This window comes from Magallana gigas, chromosome 2 (assembly GCF_963853765.1).
Source record: "Magallana gigas chromosome 2, xbMagGiga1.1, whole genome shotgun sequence".
Lineage (NCBI taxonomy): Eukaryota > Metazoa > Mollusca > Bivalvia > Ostreida > Ostreidae > Magallana > Magallana gigas.
In genome coordinates this window covers 18,176,093-18,198,119 of record NC_088854.1, presented here as the reverse complement: position 1 = coordinate 18,198,119, position 22,027 = coordinate 18,176,093, and the positions used below count along the sequence as shown (strand labels likewise).

Genomic DNA, 22,027 nt, shown 5'->3' with positions numbered 1-22,027 from the left:
TGAAAATTAGTAAAATACCTTGGTTACTTATCGTCGGGATTAACAAACTACCCTCGAATGACATATCCGGTTAGTGGCTTTGTCCTGGCGATCAGAGATGTTTCCGCATTAGCTTTTCTTTGTTCTCTAAGGAAGTTTAGAGATTTGTAACCCTTAATAAAACAAAGGAAAGACGTCCGACAATTCTCAGGACATATGTTCATCTCTATCTAAAATATGGCTTTACCTTGTCAGTAAATAACGGTTTTATTTCTTTTAACTTTTAATCTTTTGATTTAAAGGAACATTTTAAAAAAAGATAATGATTATGTAAAATAGAATGCTATGTTTTAAATAATTTAATTGTACGCTAAAGTATCAGTTCTTGCCATTTAAAAATATTAATATTTGATTTTTTTATGTTTTATATACAATTGTATGTACACATTTTGTTCATGGTACACGACAAGAGTTATCTTTCTTTCAATGTTTATTATAAGATGAATTCGAAGAAATTTTCACTGCTAAAATAAAGCCTTATCACATAAATACCTTTCCTATTTATAACAGTCACTGTTATTACTTATGATTAAAGTGTTTAGCTGTTTTCAGACATAATTAAGAATCAGAAGCTAAAGGTAGCTCTGATTACAACGACTTACTTTAAAAGTGTCTGTTCAGTCGTAAATATTCTGCAATGTTTTCTGATGGTATGAAATCTCATTTTCTCTTTAGCCCTGGTTGTTCTTTGCCATCACAACTTAAAGTATTTTACATTCACAATGCAAAATTATATGATAAAACGCCGTTCGACGCCATCTTTACGTACCGGTGTTATATAGTGCCTTTTCCCCCTAGCCATCTCCCCCCCCCCCCCCCCCCCCCCAGAAAAATGGCTATATAGCAGTTCTTCCCCCCGGAAAAATGGCTACTATATAGTAGGTTTTCCGGGGGGAAAAGCTACTATGGGGGAAAAACTGCTATACAACACCGGTATACAAAATCATAAAACTATAGCATTAAAGAACAACTGTTGTCAACATTTTTATTCGGTACGTGGAAATTAGTGTGTTCTAATGTATTATTTGTGTTTTAATTTAAATGAACATTGACATTAACGTTGCTTATTTTATCTTGTAACCAAATTCAATTGAGATGAGTCGGAGACACCTACATGTACAAATGTAACTACATGTATAAAGCAAAGAAACCAACAATACACTACCGCAAAAAGATGAAATTGCATCTAGATACGAGAGAACCCTTCAATAAGAAAAGGGTGTTGCGGATTTACTGTCAAGGGAAACATGTTTATTTCAATAAAACATAAAACCTTCATAAATTATATTCTATACATAAGCATACACATTTTATAAATACATGAACAACATTTTCAATTTGCAACTTTTAGCAAAAATATACGTAATCCTCGGCATATTCTCGAGAAAGAACATAATGAGCTGTATGAATTCTTAATATAAGTACACATTTCAGTCTGATAATATCTTGTTATTTGTACAATTTGTGTCTCATTTCTTTGTGAATGTGTTTCACCAAAAAACAATGAAAGATTTTGTTCTGTGAATTATGAGCAAATATACTGAAGTAGTTGTAAAACATTTCCAAGAATTAGTCTGCTTAAAGACAAATTGCAGTGAAAAATTAATTTATAAAAAAAAATATGTTTTGTTTATTCCAGTCATATTTAATCGTCATGTGAATTTGCCAAAGCGTAACGAACACATTAAAACAAGGAAAACACCCATTCCGAACATAAAGATAAATCTGTTTAATTTCAATTTTTCAACAGAAATACTTGATGAAGACTTCATTCAAGCAAAACTACTCAAGATATGAAAAATAATCAATATTATATTATATGCATATTACTTTTATAAGATAGATGTCCAGAAATGGACAAAAATTTAGGTGCTTTTCGAATTCGTTGATGGATTATTCATTTAATTATTAATAAGAGTTATGTACTTGTCACTTTTATTACTCGGTAGCCGAGCATAATAAGGAAATCAAATCTGACATCTATCGTATATATTATGTTCATTTAGTATGTTTATCATCTTTTTAATTAAATGGATCTACGAGACAGAAGATTTGGAAGTAAACATTGAATTATCATTACATAGATATTTACCGTATAGTTTGTTTTGTTTTAAATGTTTGTTTGTCATTGGTTAATGGGGGGGGGGGTAACATTATACATTTCAGATAATGTGACATATTAATTAAGGCTTTTTCAATCAAACTTAGTCTACAACTAAATTCAGCTATCAGCTATCAAAATCTATATATTTACAAAGATTTATATTTATATCTTCCAGCCAATCCATGCCACGACAGTTACATTTATACCAGAACTCTCATAGAGTACAAATATATTTGGATAACTAACCATTTTGTACACAGCTCATTTTGTCCAGATGTAGTAAATACACATTGGTAGAAAAGTAATATGTGATCCAGACTTTAGAGAAGCTCCATATTGTCAAATGAACAATGTATTCTCTAGACCCACTACCCATATATAAGTTTGCCGTGTAGGTATAACGTATTTCCAAGCACAAACAATAGTTGATCTTTGTCACTGAATGGGTGATTATGTTGTCCCATGACCTTTATTCGATCCATCAGCGAACTGTGTAGCCCAAGTTATTGTTGTGAAATCTTTGGAAATCAAACTTATATTCCTTTGTACCCCGCCCCAATAAACTAAATTTTTATTAGAATTATATCTTTGCAATCAGACTTAAAATTTGTGTTAAACGCCTGGAAAATATTGAAAATGTGTAAACAAAACTTTTGTAACAATACGAGAGTAAAATTTGTTGGAAGTTCTGACATCTAAATCGATTATAAATCATAAATTTTATTGAAAAGATAGATGTAGTAAATAATTAAACTGACATTTGTTGTAAATCGAATGTTGTTTTTCGCATATAATTTAATACTAACTGTCAAATTCAATGTCGAGAATTATTAATTTAGTTGTTTTACAATTCGTCTTTTTGTCTGATTGATATCGACACATCGAGTAAGGAATTAAAATGTCAACAAATTATCGAGAAAGTAGTGACCTACTTCTTTTCATCAGAATAAAATATTTTATAAAAATCGAACTTAACATGTTTAAAGAAATAATTCTATTAGTATATACGAGGATTTGTTTTATAATTGTTAACGTGTATTTTTTAATATTAAACGTGGATTTTCAAAATATATTGATTCTTCGTTTGATTTTATTCATATTCTTTATTATTTAATCCCATGCTGGGTAAAACGGTCTTTTTAAAAACCTGTTTCATAAATAAATTATACAAATACAAATGACATGTTACATTTTTTAATTACCAACATACATCTTGTATAAAACAACAAAAATACCAGATGCACGTACATATTTCACTCCTCTCAGTTGTAATGAAGACAATACACTGTCATTTGATATACATCATCCTCTCTTGGGCACTTGACATTAATTTAAACAAAATTGCAAATTACACAAGTGGCTGCATTTATCATCTGGATCCAGTTCTGGTTTGCATACAGATATGGGTTGGCCAACATGCTCAGACCATCGGTCTCTTTCCTCTGCTTGCTCATTTCCTCCAAAAAACTCTGCCAAAAACTTTTCATTCTCCATATCAAGACAAGCTCAAAATAGATATGGAATCTCCTCTCCATACATTTTATGTAACTTGCAAACAGACATACCCGTACAATGCTTAATACAACGCAGTTCTTTCACCCAAAGGAATATCTGCTTTAAGAGGTAGCGTGCGATATTTAGATAATATCAATTTTCTCATGATTTGCTTTCATGCGTGGATAGTTCAATTTTTTCATGACTTGCTTTTATGAGTTGCCTTCTCAAGAATTGGAATAGGAATAGGGGAGGGCTGTGGCAAATGAAAAACGTGGCCTTTGTCTTTATGGTGCATTTTCTGCCCGCTACTAAGGGACTGATGGGATTTCTCTTTCGGAAGCACGTGGTCTTTGTGAGGAACACAGACCGAGTAGTCTGCCCCTGAGTTCTGGCAGCATGACATGTAAGTATCACATTCACTGTCGCTGATGCATTCATGGTGTGTCGTGGATATTACATAAGTCGTATAACAGCTAGCTGTTTCTATCGTCTCTGTGATGCTTCTTCCTGCAAGCAAATGGAAATAAAAGTTAGCCAATTTTCCATCAATATTCTTTTCAAACGATTTCATTTGTAATTAATGGTTAAATTTCATTTTATTAATAGCTAGCAAATACTAGTTAAAGTTTGGGGGGCTGCTTTTGTGCTCCTACAAATTTTAAACATCTTAAAGCAATATGCCGGTATGTTACTGATTCCAATCACAAGAATTTCAAAAATGAAGTCATCTAAAACAACAAAATCCATCTTAGTCACTCGATTAAAGTTTGAGAAGTAGTTAACGACCTTTTGTTTACAACGTAAACACGTAATAAATCAAACAGCCTCTTTGATTGGCCATCAGTTGACCTGGTTAAAGCTCTTTGATCTATGTCGTCGTTGTCGGTGTCCTTTGATGGGAGACTAGTGTTTCATCATGAGTAATTAAACTATTTACAAGTTAAACTTTGAATAGTGAATAGTTGTGGTTATGTTAAAAGGTTTCAATGATGGCAAAAATATAAGATATTATCATAATGACTACATTTGAGAATTTTAAGATTTACCAGCCTCCATTTATTGGTTGATTTTATAAGTATGTGGTTTTTGGTCTAACGATTAATAAACCACTAAATTACGAGTTTTTTAAAACCATGAAATTTAATAATAAACTATTTTTGTTTATACCGAAAACAAAATAATTAAATACATTTAATCAAATAGAAATTTTACGCGAAATAAAGAATTGACATAAAAAATTAAATAAGCACAGAATGTAACGTCGATTCTGGAAAGTATCTCAAGGCATTATTCGTTAACACTACAAGCTAGTGGGTTTCAGAATTAAAACAAATGGTTAAAGAATTTTATTTTGCCTGCGACAAAACCAATGTTTATCGTTATAACCAATCAACAATTTTTATAGCCTATCACATAAGAAGACAATTCTGCATATATCTGTATAGAAACACTACTTGCATGCAACTATAAGTTTTCTTTTTGATTGATTATTTTTTAAGGAATTTTTAATTCAGAGCAATTTGTTTGCATATAGTCTTTTTCACCAAACAAAGGAGACATATTTCTTTTTGCAAACTTTTATTCTTCAAAATGCTTATCTTTAATTATCTATAAATGGTTGTTCCCTTACCTTTTGCAATGCCTATGAGCATCAACAACATACAAGGCATCCACACCATTTTCGATATAAGATGAAACAAGCGTTACTGTAAGGCCTCTGATGTCTGTGGTTTGACTGTCTAAGATGAGTCGCTGAAGCCGTGTATATATCTATGTCTGACAACAGGAAGTACAGTCTAGTGGATTAATTTCAAAATAAGTTCTTGGGCTTCATAAAAAAAACAACTGGGTGTTTGCATTTTTAATGAATTCATTTTAATGTCACACGTCATGGAAAACAGGGGTTCTCGTCGCTAATGAACGCTCTCTCGCTCTAATAGCGCGCTCTCTCTTTCGCTTACCTTAGACCACAAAACCACATAAGGTTTCAAACACATCCTCCTTCATGTTCAATTTCACAGATCTATAATTCTGTGACCTAACGGTCAGATATGGTAATTGATGGAGCGTAAACGGATTTTTTTTTGGCGACAGATTGACATTGACAATTCAAAGGAAAAAAATAAGTACGTGCTCGTACGAAGAAGTTGTCAAAGTAATGATCAGAACAGAAAATTCTGAGCGTTTAATGTGTAAACTTTAAGCAAGTGTTTAGTGCAAGAGGTTAAAAGGTTCCGAACGACTGCATAGAAACATCTACTCGAAAACCAATACTTAAATGATTTAACTCAATGCATACATAATTTACTGAATCTATCAGTATAATAAACAAAGAAATCATTATACATTATGAGGACACGTTGACATTTTATCGTTTTTGGTATCATAAGAGTAGAACTTCTAATTTTTCTTTCTGTTATTTTTACTTCATAGATAAGATACATTTATGAATAACCTATTTTTTTAATCATAATTTTGGTTGTTGTTGTTTTTGGTAATTTGCACAAGCATAAAGCTCGCCGAAGTTTGCCCCACCAGAAATACTTGCATTAATTTTCTTATTAACAAATTGCTAGTGCGCTACATTTGCATAATTGCAAAGGATCTGTGGCATTCAGGGAAAAAATATAACCATCTGAAACACTGCATCTTTCAAATTAAAATGGTTTACAGTATGGTATATCTGCTTATAATATCTTGTGTCTTTTTCAAATGAAAAAATTATTTCCTTTACACGTTTGAAACAATCTTAATGTTCTTAACACATGTTGTGCAATTAGCAAATAATAAAATAGATTTATTTTCCACATTTCTCGTCAATTTTATTCCCGCATTTTAAAAAATCTATTTAAAGCATCAGACTACATTATACAGTTCTACATTTTGTGTCTCAGATCGCTTAGCAATTAAAAAGAACTAAATAACTAACTATTTAGTGACGTTTTAACCGGAAAAATGTCTTGTTGTCCGTTGTGTAAAGTTTTTCATACCAATTGTTAATGTTCGCAGATTCTAGTTGGTGACACATCTCTTTGTCTGCCATAAATTGAACAATACAGAACAAAATGAAAAATGAGTTCAAATGCTGTCATTTTTCCTTCCTGACATTAAGAAACTCCCAGTGTAAAAAAGAATAAAACCAAAAATAACCCTAAAATTTATTACTTAAATACTTGATTTTTATGCTTTGTGTCAAAAATATTTATCTATTCAGCAAATAAGAATAGATTGCACAAAATACATAACCTTCATCGTAAATACCGCGATGGTTACGTAAAATCGTTGCAGTCAAAGTTCGGGACAGACTTTTAATAGATGACTAAACCATAAATCCCTGACTCCTTACTAACTGTATACTTATAGCAATCACATCCTTATACGGTTTATCTGTAAGGCATTCTTACAATTCCGACAGACAACGTCAAAAACCTTCATACATCAAAGCCGTGTAGTCTTCACGTCTCACGACGACAGTCTCCGCGTGAGTCAGTCTGAGAATGAAATATTTTTTTTCACCATTGATAACTGAATAGCGTTTGGACATTCAAATTATATCACTTGTATCGTGCATTTGGTGCATAGATGTAATTTGGCGATTTTGGCGGGGAAACTGATGTAAGAGAGGCCAACAGAGGGGGTACAGGAATAGGGCGGGGGATGGGGAGGGAAAGAGCCGGGTTCACTTCGGAAGTCCTCCCACCATATCCCAAAACGACGAGGTCTGAATGGTTAAGTGGTACACAGATGGAATGGTCCAGTGACGTAACTCCACAACAAATAGACGAAATGTCACAGTCAGAATCACTTTTACATAATGGAGAGGTAGAGATATATTGAAATGCGTTCATACATTTATCCTGTTTGGTTTCTCTCTGCATAATTCTAGAAGAGCGTCCTGAAAATAAATATAATGATTCTTTTATATCATTAAGTAATTTTTTAATAAAAGAACTATATATGATATGAGATTAATTGGGCCCCCATAATTCGACATTTTTTTAAAGTTTTTCCGGTATCATAAAATGTTATGTTATTTTTTAGAAAAGTTGATATAATATCCCCGAGTACCCAAACTCCGTCACCATAAGCAGAAAACCTCCCGCGTTTATCTGTAAATTATTTTTTGTGGTTTTTATCATTTGCAATCACTAAATATAATCTGAAACAATATAATTTATAAAATTATTAGCAAAGATATTTTTATTTTTATTCAAATAAGCTCTCTGAATACGACGTTTATCACGCGTGCCTATTATATCTTATGAACCTAACTCCGTCACCCACATGCTCTATGATATGGCAGGGAATGAAGACACATTAACAATTTAGTTAAAACTCAATTCGTATCTAGGCCAAGTTATAATAAGTAAAAGTGGTGCATACAATTTAAATTGTATTTAATTTCATCGAAATGAAATGATCGCCAGAATAAAAAATGGGCCGTCCATGTAACAACAATCACAATGGCCTTTTCAGTATTTATGGATGCCGTTTGATTTATGTCCTTACATATTTCAAATATTTTATATCATTAATTAATATATTACTTATTATATTATTTATTTATTACATTTTTAGAAATGTAGCATATTCTAAATAGCGATATACCGGAGATATCTATACCCTGTATAAGGCAAAAGTATCGGCATGAGCGTTTTGACGTTATAATCAAGAGTAGTGCATAAAGGCCATTGCGGACTGAAAAAAATGTATTAATTACATTAATCAAAAATGTATTCCATGTGAAATGTTTCATCTTGACCTCTCTAAAAATGGCTGACCACCGCAAATGTTTGAATGGGCCCGCATGTCAGAAATATCGATATTTTAGTGCACCCGTGAAAAAGTTTTAGCTGATTTCACACAATTAATGGTGCATAAAATGAACAAGGTTTAATTCTGTTATTTTTTGACACATTCTTTAATTTAACCGTTGCAAATTGTTGACATTTGATTAAAGATTTTTGACATGTAAAAAATGACGTCATAATCGTACTTGATTTCAAACGGCGAGGAGTTTCCCGAAAGTGACGGAGTTAGGGTAGTGACGGAGTTAGGGGGCTATGCGATATATATTTTTTTACCTATTTATTTGATTTATTTGCACTCACTGGCAGTATATGACGTCAGAAGTGACGCTATTTCTATAGTTCAATCAAAATCGGTCAAAAATTGACATTTTTCTTATCATTTTTTTCAAATGGGAAATATAGAGCGCATGCTTGAACAAGGAATTTTTTTGTCACTTATTAGTCTTGGCTAGATACATCTCTGATTAAAATATTTTGTTTGTTCAAGCATGCGCTCTATGTTTTCTGAAAGAAAAACTGCTTTAAAACAAGCTGTTTTATGCTAAAAATGCAAAAATGGCGGGAAAAGGTTGTCTTTACAATGTCATATTTCTAAATTGTGGGCACTTGAATCAAAATGAACATTATGTAAACACATTACATATATATATTTGTACAAAGAAACAAAGAATTACAGTAAAACGACAATCATTTTTTCAATTTCATTTTAGGGGGCCATTAATGTAATCTCAAAATGAAAAGTTTGTTCTAAGTTAACTTTGTTACCTGACACTGTTCCCAGTGCGCTCCAGATTATGAACACTGTATTCAGAATCATCTCAAAATAATCTGAAAAACAATCCATTTGATAAATACCACAGAGAATAAGTTGAAAAATTTGCAATTGATAATTGTATCAATATCAAATACACGTATCAATAAAACCAATAATGAATTCAAATACAGCATCGCTGCTCCTACGACCTATCTTTTATATTGTCACCTTCTTTCTTACAGTAATACCTTTGAATCTAGGAATAAGTTGAAACACTCCTTGTTAGCAAATTCTTCAGTATGAGTAAACTATTAATAATGATTTTTACTTCTTATATACTGATGTGTCCTGTCCAACTTAATATTAAAAACCCTAGGTGTTGAAAGGTCAAAAAATTACCTCTATAATAAATGACTAACGACAAGGCAGAAATGGAAAAAAAATATGTGATTTCTCATATAAAATACATAGAATATACACAGGACCCCCGTAGGACACTGCCAATTCATTTATAATTATTAATTTTGACAAGATACATAATTAAATTAATGACAAATCGAATTAGATGACTGTTCGGTCTGTTGAGATATCTCCTTGTCAAATGAAATCCTTGCTGACGGACGGTCATTAGATCAGACGGTATAAGTAGAATTAATATTAAAAATCTCGTTATCAGGCAATGTACTTTCTTAATACCTTTCATTTTCACAAAAATATAGATTGGTTAGAATTCAAATTAAGTTATCTTTGATAATGAGAATTGGAGAGAAAAAAAGAAGATTTTTATCTATAAAAGTTAATCTTATAATGCTGTATAAAGTTATGAAGCGGACAATTTTTACAATATTTATACCACCTCGCTGTTTTATTTTTTATAGCCGATGGAAAACTGTAGTAATACACTATAATATACGTGACAGTTTTTAAACAGAAGAAGCAACATACTAGTATGTATTTATAAACAAATGTAACAGTAAATGTTTAACGAAATGAAATGTTGATTGCTCTTTCGAGTCTGTCGGAATGATCTTTGTCGTTTTTAGCACGATAATTTTCCCTTACTTCTCCATGATCTTGGTCAGTTTTTCAATTCTTCAACAATAGTCGTTACAACGGCATAAAGACGAAAAGTGTCACTAACATTCATTGTACAGTAGATAAAATACACCCCATTCCTAGAATAAATCTCAAAAAAGTAAGTTATGTACGATTTTAACAAATCCATATGATCTTCAGCATAGAACATTAATTTCGGTTGAAATATATCAGAATTTTCTAGTAAAGCTACACATCTGCAGCATTTGTAAACAACGTCCAGGTGGTACGATCCTGTCCAAGTACGTTTAGTTGGACATATTTTGTAAATATTAGAAATGACCGTTATGACCACTAGTCTTATTACACATTTTCAAAACCAGCATGTTAAAATACGTTGAATACTCTTAACGTTGATCAAACTATACGGCAGTGTGAGAACATGTAGTGGGTTAAGCCCAGCTGTTTGCAGATATCTTTAATTATAAAAACATATATATTTAAGTTAAAAATTCTAACCAACCACATCGCTTCAAAGGTCAGGGTTGTCTTTCCAATCGATGAACGTGTGAGCAGCATATTGCAGAAGAGATGACATTTATTGTGTATTCTAAGATCGATTTGTGACAAATGTTAGATAAATTATTGATTATTGACGATCTTCTCTTTCAGCGTAAGTGTTTGGGTGTGATGTCTCTCTGTATAGGTTATCCTCTGTACGGTGAAGTCGCGTTCAACAGTTGAATACTGGTTTCTGGTATTCCACTGTCTTTCAGATGGTCCCGCCTATGTTGATATTTAACATATAATTGATTAAGTGGCTTTAACTGCGGCAATAAACTCCACATATTGACATAAGTGGATGATTAACAAAGTCTTTCAATTTTAAATTAACATAAATGTCCGAGTTATGAGAAAGTTTAAAAGATACAATTCCATCTTAGACAAGTACTAATTACTTGCCAGCAAGATCTGTGCAAAAAATGAATAAAACAATGAATAAACCTGGTGACATTTATTTTCTCTTAAATATTTGATTAAAAAGCCCATATTTTAAAAAAAACATTACGCAACTTAAAATATTGGTTACCTCCTTCGCAACCATATGAAAATAAACGATTGCATTGATGTGCAAGTATTTTTATTGAAGAAAACACAATACAATTGTTGTCGAGAGAAAAAAAAACCTTTTTTCATTCTAAAACCATAGACACCGAGTCAGTCTACAGCTGTATTTATAACTACATATATTTTACATTCATGTAGTTTCTTTTCTTAAGCGATAGCAAGTCAATATGACATCTCAATCATAACCGCTTTTCTTTATAAACGTTATTTTTTGTATCCTTTCAATACCACAACTTGCATTCATGATTAGACTTATATAAATTATGAAGTTAAACAATGAATCATTAAAGTACTAGTAATCAACATTATTTTTGATTGGCATATGTATATATAGATAACAAGTAGCCCTGGTATCTCAAATCTCTGTTTTTAAAAGAACTTGCAGGTGGGAGGCGTTAAATTTATAGCACAAAAAATTGATATGGTAATTCATCTGAAAATTAAACCGAACAGCATTTGGCCGTTTGTATATTAATATTTTGCACATGTATTCTAATGAGATTCTTGGATCCAGATAATGCAAAGGGCATTCATTCAGTTATATTTTGAACATATTTCCAAGGTGAATTAAGACAGTCTTATTCTGCCAGTCGAGTGTACTCTAATTCCGCGTCCTTGACCACTTTCTGTTTTTTCTTGTAACAGCACACAGCAACCAAGATGCCAGTAATACACAGACAGACCATTCCCACTATGATACCGATCTTCAAATACAATACTGCAAGGAAAGAGGAATAATTTAATTTTTTTTTGAATATTTTATCACACAATATTTATTTAAAAGAACAGTATTAGGCATGGATTATTATACCAAAATGTACAGTCATGTTTATTGAATTCACTGACAAAATGTGCAAGCTAAATGAGCCACGTATAGGGATGTTTAAGGTTTAACCGTACCCTGGTAATAATTTGGCCATATTTTCCCCGTGTTCCAAATTTAAATAAGAGATCATACTTCTTTTTAAAGAAACAGTTGATTAGTAACACTTCTTAAGAGGTATGGGCCTATGGGCACCTTCGAATTTTCTGTCAGCATAGCGCAATAGGATAAAACAAATTCTACTGATAAAAAAAGTAATGAGTTTAAAACCTGCCAGGTCAATATATTTTTAACCTATTCCAGAGTTTTTAAAATGCATTTTTATTGTCAAGTGTGTAATTTGTAAATTATAAAACGATAATGATTTTAATACTAGTATGATGTACTTTTGAATCCATCCACATTGATATCTCTGTGCCCCTCACCACCTTAATTCACGCTTCCAAAATACTGTAGATAAATGCAAAACATTTTGTTTTGGAGTTTCTTGAGTAAACAAACAGGACTGATACTCAACGAATCACGGCAAGCAAGACGCATAACAGATTACATAAAACTGTAACTAACAAGTTTTCAAAAAGCAAATCACGAGCTTAATGCGAATCACAAATTATCATTTGAATGGGCTACATCCTGGTCAAAATTTATTTGTTTGCATGAGCAACAATAATAAAAAACTTCATTATGAAAAAACATGTAGCAAAACGTGATCAATAGGCCCAGGGACCAGCCCAGCCTCACAGCGTTAGGCATGCAAAGCCCATCAAAAGATAATTATCACTACCAACTAGGGGAATATTGCCAAAGTTTTATTACATTATACGTGCAAGTCAGGGACTTCATACCATAAAACAGTACTTAGACCATCAGTATTAATATTCATCAACTGCAAAACCGAAAAATAAATTATAAATTGCAAAGGCTCTGCGTTAAATATTCGCACCTTAGCATTTGGTTTGGTAATATGAGTGTCAAATAACAGCGCTTATTCACCTAAAAACGTACTTTTTAACTTTTTAATGAACAGTTTAAAGCGACAATAAGCAGCTTTACACCATGTTTACTTGTCAAACGAGGACATTATACTGCGCAAGACATGCGTCGTTAATGAATGCACTTGCTTTAAATTAGACTCCTGATGGGTATTCGTGTTAATTCAATAAAAATGCAATTATAACCGTTTTTTGACACTGGTATTAAGACGTTAGAAAAAGAGAAAGGTGAATTCTAATGCAGAAAAAGTGGCATTTAAATCAGTAAAAATTTACTCTTTCTTTAAGACTTCAAAATTTCTGTTCAAAAGTTAAGAGATTATTATCTTATTATTAAAATCCATATAGGTTTAAGGTTATTCACAAAAGGACACAGTATTTTCAAATCAATGTAATCTTAAAATCAATCTATGAATATTATTTAAAAATTCATTTAAAAGAGACTCGTTATTGATTTGGCATGAAAAATGGAAAAACTGTAATAATCTATAAGAAGGCCCCAGATCTCTTTACCAAGGATAAGTGTGTACCAAAAAAAACCTTATTTTAAAGTATCTGAACCTTCGTCTATTTTAATTTCAGTGCATGACCCTCTTCACGAATGCATTTATAAGCATAATAATATTAAACCAACTATTACTTAATATACATATTTGAAACATAACTCATTAAAAGGTCATGTAGCGAGTGGATAGGGTAATGATTGCACTGAGATTCGAAAATGCTAAGCATGGGACTCTTTACTCTCCTGCTACCAACCACAACCCTACAAGTTAGTGAATAAAAAATAGCCATGCACTTAGCGATCATCAGGTGTTCTCTCAACCTCCGTATCAGGGGTTAGTCTTAAGGATGGCTCCAGTATAATGGGAAACAAGATTCTCAGTCGAATACGGTAAAGCCAATAAAGATATTTCTCTAAGACTATTAAGTCAGTACTAGATAATTAAGCTCTCGTTATTCCATGCAGAGTAGTGTTATATACTTTAACCAGCCTATAAATAAGATCGGTAAGTCCCCCAGTCTGTTACATATACATCAAAATGACGTGTGGGCATACAAAAAGAGAATTTACTACTGATGGTAAATGTTTATTCTTACGTGTGCTCGTTTTCTCGGCAGTGACCAGGATTTTGAATGAGGAAGAGTTGTTCGGATGAAGATTTGCTCCAAACAAGTTGATATATGCTGTCTGATCTTTCTCTGCACACCATACTTTAGGTTTATGGGTGCACGAGTAGTTCTATTGAAAAAAACCCACGTAAAATGTAGCAGAAATCGAAATGTTCTATAATTCAGTTTTGAATAAAATGAGTTTAAGTAAATGTTAACAAATTTGGTATTTATAAAACTTATTTCTATTCATATTTATAAGCCTCAAGTACTTATGGATGAAGATGAAACCAAAAAAAAATTGAAGTATGAAATACCATTTTTGTATAAAGTCACCTGGTGGCCATAATAACAGGATAAATACAAACCGTTGCTTTGGTCCCTGACTCTTCGGAGAACTCCAACCGAACAGCGCAGTCTTTGACATGAAAGAATATGGTGTCAAAACACACTGACCGCGTGTAGACGGAGTCTGCCATAGGCCCCGTAAACCCCAGCCTACAGGAGGCTGACGGGGTCCGCTCCCCCTTCCACGTGACCACATAGGAAACCTCAGGGGTCACGGCTCGTTCTTTGTAATGATCACAGATGGTGGGAAAATGAAGACCTAGGAGAAAGCAACAACTTACAATACAACCTTTACTGAAAGTTAACAGTGAACGACCATTTAAATAAAAATGCAAGATTATTTGACCGATTGAAACCTAAGCGATGTTTATTGGCCTTACCTCTTGTTTCCGAAGCAGCATAGTGCATCAGGAAGAAAAGAACCCAACACAACCTAAGGTTCGTCAAACCATTGTTTATCCTTCTAAAATTCATTCCAACTGTAGATGCTTACATACGATAACACATTTCATTTTCCTCCAACTTTTCTTTTTCAAACAACTAACAAAACTGCAGTTTTCAGATGAAGCAATAAATTGGCAAAAGCCCAACCGTTTTAGTTTGCAGTATTCAGTTAAGTCATACAATGCTTAATAACCCTTTTTCAAATAATCGACCATGTGATGGACATCTGTCGCAGGGCGGCTCATACTTCGTATACAACTCAAACGTTCCAGCTATCATGCCATCAAAAGGTATCTATACCAACTGTGTACAAATTGCGCTGCACATTGATTGATCTAAGATAGTCGACATAGGATAATAAACAAATAGACATTTGACCCATATCCTATTGGAAATGTACGGTAAAGCTCTATCCTCCACCTTTATTGAGCATTGTTACACTCAATACCTATTATACATTCAATTTTTTGTTGCCATTGACGACGTCACATTCTTGCGTTTGTTTAAGTAGTAAACATATAAACTTACAATTTATGTGATGTAGTACTGACAAATTGCCATCATAGAGTGTGTAGAATACCAAACAATAAAAAATTGAATCTAAAAATATTATAATTTTGAGAAATAACAATATATATCATGGTATTTTATGAATTTTCTTTATTGAATTCAGTAGATCAATTTATGCAGAACATCATATCCATTTATCAATAACAACCAATCAAATCAGTTTAAAAGCCAATATGGCTCAAAATTGTGTAAAAGAAATTTTTTCTCGTTCATCCATTTCCAGGGCCGTCGCTTTGTGCTGGCGGCTTATCCTCGGTGGCCCTGTTTTTACCAAGTACCGCGCGAAACTTGTGTGCACTCTTCATAACAGCTATAGCTGGAACTATAGATTGGTCCCTCGCAATACGTATACTCGCTTTCTGTTTAGTAGCCATCTTCATCATTGCGTGTAAGTTATCTTTGGTTTTATTTTCACAAAACTTGTCGAAAGCTCTCTCCAGTTGATTTTTGTCCAGCGACAGTTTGGAACTTTTCTTTGCGACCAGTGGTTGTTGCTGTTGCGTTTTAAAGTTAGACCCAAATGAGTTAAAATTAAATCTCTGCCGGGTTCTAAAATTTAACTTGTAACCAGCAGGGCGATTGTTAAAGTCATCTTGATCGTGAACAAAGTTTCTCACTTTCTGTTGAAGTCTGGCGTAATTGATTTTCTCGAACAAAATTTCGCCACTTCGTTCTTCATCCTCATTTTCCTCGAACCTGACAGATTTCCCGCGCATTTGTGACGTAAATGTAGTCGTGTGTTGCGGAGATTCGTTTCGACTTGATGATTGGCTTCCCGTGAAGTAGGGCAGCGTGATGGAAGATTTGAAACTGTTGCGCGAAAAGGAAAGTGGATGAGAAATTTCAGTTACGGATCCATTTCGTCTACCATCAGGCTCGCTGGTGTTAGCTTTATCAACATCTCGAACTTCCGTTAGAAAAACTTTGTCGTTTTGTTTTGCCTCACTTAGAACAGGTGGCGCTGAATTCCCGCGTTTTGGATTAACGCTAGGGATAGAGAGACATCGCTGATTGGTAGGATCACTTTTTGCAGACGACAGACGTTTGAAAGCAATTTCTGACTTTCTCTTCAAGAATACACTTCTCTTTCTTTCCATCATTCTTTTTTCAATATTAATGTTTTTCACCATGGTGTCCCGTTCTTTGTCGTAGATTAGTTTGATAGTGTTGCACCGTGTCGACAGGGCTTTGTGTTTACTGGCCAACAACTGCGCATGAAGCGGCGCAAGCATCATTTCGACGTTAATCGTGTGATCTTGCCACGTCAAGTCGTGGGTTTTTAACATCATCAGCGCCATCTTGAATCTACACGTTAAACAAACACCAATTATTATTAAGAAAAGCTACAGTTTAGTTTGAATATTCTTTTCCGCTGTTGGCATGATTCTGCTCCGTTTGATTTTAAAATGATTAAACTTAAACAAATATTACATTTACATCTACAATAATTTTGTATACACTAATAACAATGAACATACATTTGCAATAAAATATAGTTTTCAAAATGTATTACTTGTTTATTTTGATTTTGTTGCTCCTTATAATTGGTTCACACTTTTAACATTGAAAACTTTAAATATTACCAGAGCATGCTCTAAAACCCAACGGGGTCCTTGTTTGAAGTCTCTTGCAAAATACTTGATTTTTTGACCAGATACGAAAGCTAATATGAATGCAGTTGCTTTCTCTTCAAATTGACTTTTTTGAGTCTACAACTAGGGCTTAAATACAGAAATCATTAAATCATATTAGTAGTACTAGTGGAATTGGTGTGTTGAGAGGGGGATAAAACGCATTGTATTTGGAAAACATTGTACGCAGTTACGACTTTAAATTAGGTGTTTTGTAGCCAAGGAAGCAATGCTTGATTTGTTTAACATTATGACTTAGTTTAGCGCTCGTTCGAATCAACTTTTGGTGAGGATTATGGTATCAACAAAATTTCCCTACTTGACGGTTTTTTTTATTGTTCTGCATATAAGTGCAATAGTGCACAAACGTTTAATCTTCAAAATATAGGATTAAATCTATTTAAGTAATTAATCCGTTCTGGAAATTACAGATGAATTATTAGTTAATTTAAAAGGTCAAAAGTTGAGATATGATTAAGCTTAAGAATTACAGCAAACTTAATGCACCGAGGGTTGTCACATTAAGAATATCTAAATTTAGATTTATTCAAGTATTGATAAAAATATTACTTGAATACTTCATATTTTTTTTATTTAGGTATTTGTTTGTATATAAAGATCGTAACTACAATGACGCGAGGGTACAATTGATTTATTGTAAGTAAAATTAAGTAAATTAAAAGCATTATTCTTGTGCTATGATGAGCATTTAATTATTTTGTGTCTTACATAATGGTGGCATTTTTCTGAAAATCAGACATAAATCAGATATGGATAAGAAATGTTTGTGCCTTCAGTAAGATTTTTAAAAAGAAAAAAAAATACCTATGATGAATGCGTAAGAGAAATCAAATTCCATAAAGTAGCATGCCATTACTAATACTGTAAATCTGGAGATATGTTCTCAGTGATTACAGAATGCTTGTTGTTCGTGGTTGAAACCAAATATTTTCGTTCTGTACACAAATCTATCATGTCATTGCTTAGTCTAGAATAAACATTGACTGCAGCACCTAGGGTGTTTACAAGCGGTCAATTGTTTAAACAGATCTACCAATGGTTTGAACCTTCTTAATGTCCATGACTTTAAATCTTTATATACAGCGAATCTTCTTTGATTTGGGAATCACAATATTGACGCACATATTGCCGATAATCGTATGTTCAAACTCAGAAGGTGGCATATATCTCCTTAAAATCCATTGGCGCTGGCTACTAAAAACGTTAAACCAAATTGTCTCTAGATAATATAATCCAGCTATGGCATTGTTGGTAAAGTACAAGTCATTTGATCTTGAGTTTTAATGAATCTCTAATAAGGATACACGAGTCTTTCTTTACAGCCTATTCTTTTGAAATATCACTTTGAATTGAGGAATATATATATACTCAGTTTGTTTAAGTTTTAAATTTCGTGCTGAGATCTGTCTTGTCAAGATTAGTAACAAATCAGGCCCTGTTTCTTTACTTCATACTCAATGATAAAGTATCACAATAGTTCATATCCCAAAACACGTGTTGGGCACGAAAACACAGACAGGACACACAGAAATAAGTACGTGTACATGTATATCGTAAATGTAAAATTTAATTTCAGCTGCCGTGAATCTACGATTCATTCAAGCACCAATTGTTAAGAAATGGCGAATGATTAAAATCTAAACGGACATATTTTTAAAACTAGCACATTTAGTAGGAAAATTATGTCAATAGATTGCCTCACGAACAGTAACGATGGTACTCTATTTTATTATATAATTTATATATATTTGTTGATCTCTCCTGCCTGCCTTCTCGTCCCTTCCTGTTTTCGCATAAAATACTTGGTACTCTAGTGTACTGCATGTAATCATGTCAGGCGTATAATTATAATGTATTTTCCACCTAAGCCATAAAATTGTTTGAGTGAAAAAAGTTTACTTGATTACAGTTGTCAAAAAGTTTGGGTTTTACATTACATAATTTACCCACGAACACTTAGAATACTATCGCTGTTTATTTTGAATGACATGATAATTCAATTCTCTATCTTAACCTGACGATGTTCAATCCTAGAAGATTAGGTATTCTGTGCAAATGTGCACCGATTATTATCAAAAGACTAACAGTCAAAAAATCAAAATCAATAAAAAAAAATAGACATGAGGAGATCATTGTGTGTGATAATTGTCAACTTTTTATGGAAACAAAATTCATATAAAAAAATCTTACTCGAATTCATCAATAGGGTACATCTTTTTAGCAAGGTTTTACTTACATTTTTTACTGTTGCTATGTCAATTCAAAGATCCAGGTTTCATTCAAACATCCTCACAGGTTGTCATTGATTTGTCCATGTTGACTTTATTAAAAAAAAAGAAATCCCAATCTCTTTTTAAATCACGAATATCCAGGTAAAAATCATTAGATAAATGTCCCAGGTAACCGTGTATATTTCAATGACTGTTTAGCTGCTTAATCCGATTTCCAATACTAATTTTTAAACAATTACTTTATCCCATCTCAGAAAGAAATCGAAGTACTGCCATCAGCGAATCGTCCTTATGTTTAAAGGCCTTATCACAACAAGCCGTACATGGGGTGTAGTGTTCGGCGAGAGTTAAAATAACTAAGCCCAGGGTTTAAAATTATTACTACCCGAATGCCATCAACTGCATTCTTGAATCAATAGTAGAAATTTTAAACCTCTTATTGCAAGCAAGAGGTCTAGTCGATGTGTAAGTTTTAAAGAGATTTATTAAATACATATCAAGTAAATGCTGCGAATTTGTAACAATGGAATCAAACATCTTTAGCAGCAATGTAATAAGTTTTTAAACAAGTATATAGGGTGGAATATAATGGGTCTAATAAAAGGTTTCTGAATTGTTGTAGATCTAGGGAAAAACGTTTCGTATCAAGTAGCATGACAGGAATATTCGACAATAGGGATTTTTTTTCTTCAAAATATTCAACTAATTATGAGCAGCGTTCTCAATACTGTGGAACCTAAAGCGTTGTCCAAGTATTATTCTCTAGGGTACTCTCAAACATTGTAAACGAATTTTTTAGATAGTTTTAGATCGGTATATGATATTGCAACTAGATGGTGTGGATTAGTACATGCTATTGCTTCAAGATATTGTGCATTATATGATATTGCTAGTAATATTGGAGACGGGTATAAATGATATTGCTATTAAATATTGGAGATTGATATATATGATATTGCAACTAGATTTTGTGGATTGGTATATATTATTGCTTGGGGTTCTCCGAAATTCAGCCTCAAAGTATTTTTTTTTTCGTTATAAAAATGTTATTTTTCCTTCAAACTTTATAGATAAAATGAAATAAAACGAAAGTTTTGATAGTATACATGAATTTTACAAAGTTATTACAAATTTGCCCACAGTGGATATAATGGAATAAATATACAAAAAGGTAACACCGGTGCATCGGTGGCTTGAACCCCTTTCTAGGGTATATGTAATATATATCCGTGGATCCACGAAGCCAAGCATTGCTGATCGTAATTCTAACACTACAAGACTAATTTTTGTCTATATAAAATGCAGATTTGTGGTACGAATAAAAAAAAATCCGGATAATTTAGAGTTATCGAACATGGCTTAGGCTCAGAGATCGTATTAACCGCATTTTAACCTAAATTGTTCCAACCATCCCAATTTATATAAACTGAGTAGCTATTGAATTTATTCCGTACAGTTTAATTTTTTGCTAATTGGTTAATGATATTGTGACTAGATAGTGTGAATTAGTACATGTATGTAGATAGCGTGAATGCATTTCTTAAAACTTTTACTATCTTTTGTTGGGGACCTTCAACAGTTCAGCTATGAAGTAAGAGAGACAACCTTAATAGTTTTTCATAAAAATATGGAGTTACAGCTGATATCACATAGACTTCCATATCATACAAATGATTTCAATTACTAGTATTCTATGGAAATTCTGGTCCGTTGTAGTTACGTGTCACTGGAAAGAAAATTAATTATATTCACATGTACATGTGCTTCGCATGGAGTTTTAATTCATTGAAAGATTTACTTATAGAAAATTGTACAATTTAACTTTGAAGTTGGCATTGGGAAGAGGGGATTATGTCCACTGTTAGTTAATAAGACTGGCCTAAATTTGAGTATTTTGTGCAATTTGGTCTAAAGTGACACTTGATTTCTTCCTCATTTAGGCACCAAAAATTAATGGTTTAGAAAAATGTAGTGAACTTGAACTGTTGCTTTTTTAGATAAAACTTCCAGTTTGGTTGAATTTTGCCGAGATCTTTTGGGTCGTTCTGGGTTGTCGAAACTATTAGTAGGAGAAACTTACATATAAGAACAATCCAGAGACCGACATCCTTACGACTTTCACGATGATCATTCTACCCATTTTAATTGTTTTACATTTGCGACTGTTACTAAGACCAATATCCGTCACAAAAAGGGGCCATTAAACAAGAAGCACGTCCAGCATCAAAAATACCTCCTTTTTGTTTTGAGGCTTAGTCTTGGGTAATTGATTTCAATCGCTATTGTCTTATTTTATCTGTGCTATTGTTATAAAGACATATAGTTTATGAAATGTGAAAATTTCATATCATTTTTTGGGGTGATACATGAATTCATACTTTATATACATAAGGGTAAACATTTAATTCTATGTAAACACCTTTGATGAGCATGCCTGTGTTAAAAAAGCGTACGATCTGACGTTATATTAATTTCCTTGTCAGTAA

General features: G+C 32.7%; 2 protein-coding genes and 1 long non-coding RNA gene across 4 annotated transcripts; all 3 read right to left on the bottom strand.

Moving 5' to 3' along the window:
* Positions 1-3,321: 3,321 nt before the first annotated feature.
* Positions 3,322-5,411, bottom strand: LOC105346275 (uncharacterized). The gene is made up of 2 exons (XR_010710835.1): positions 5,271-5,411; positions 3,322-4,147 (listed from the first exon to the last, which is right to left on the bottom strand). It is a non-coding gene; the product is annotated as an uncharacterized lncRNA (long non-coding RNA).
* Positions 5,412-11,364: 5,953 nt separating this feature from the next.
* LOC105346276 (uncharacterized) lies at positions 11,365-15,332 on the bottom strand. Its single transcript, XM_011454785.4, has 4 exons — positions 15,025-15,332; positions 14,665-14,903; positions 14,285-14,426; positions 11,365-12,086 (listed from the first exon to the last, which is right to left on the bottom strand). Exons 1-4 carry the CDS (start codon positions 15,116-15,118, stop codon positions 11,947-11,949), a joined length of 615 nt encoding a protein of 204 aa, XP_011453087.3. The 5' UTR covers positions 15,119-15,332; the 3' UTR covers positions 11,365-11,946.
* Positions 15,333-15,736: 404 nt separating this feature from the next.
* LOC105346277 (uncharacterized) lies at positions 15,737-19,914 on the bottom strand. Of its 2 annotated transcripts, none has more exons than XM_011454786.4 (2): positions 19,547-19,914; positions 15,737-16,963 (listed from the first exon to the last, which is right to left on the bottom strand). In XM_011454786.4, the coding sequence occupies exon 2, from the start codon at positions 16,954-16,956 to the stop codon at positions 15,868-15,870; it is 1,089 nt and encodes a 362-aa protein (XP_011453088.3). In that variant the 5' UTR covers positions 16,957-16,963; positions 19,547-19,914; the 3' UTR covers positions 15,737-15,867. The 2 variants fall into 2 exon arrangements, with proteins under 2 accessions (XP_011453088.3, XP_065931415.1); XM_066075343.1 differs by lacking the exon at positions 19,547-19,914 and adding an exon at positions 18,115-18,261.
* Positions 19,915-22,027: the final 2,113 nt, after the last annotated feature.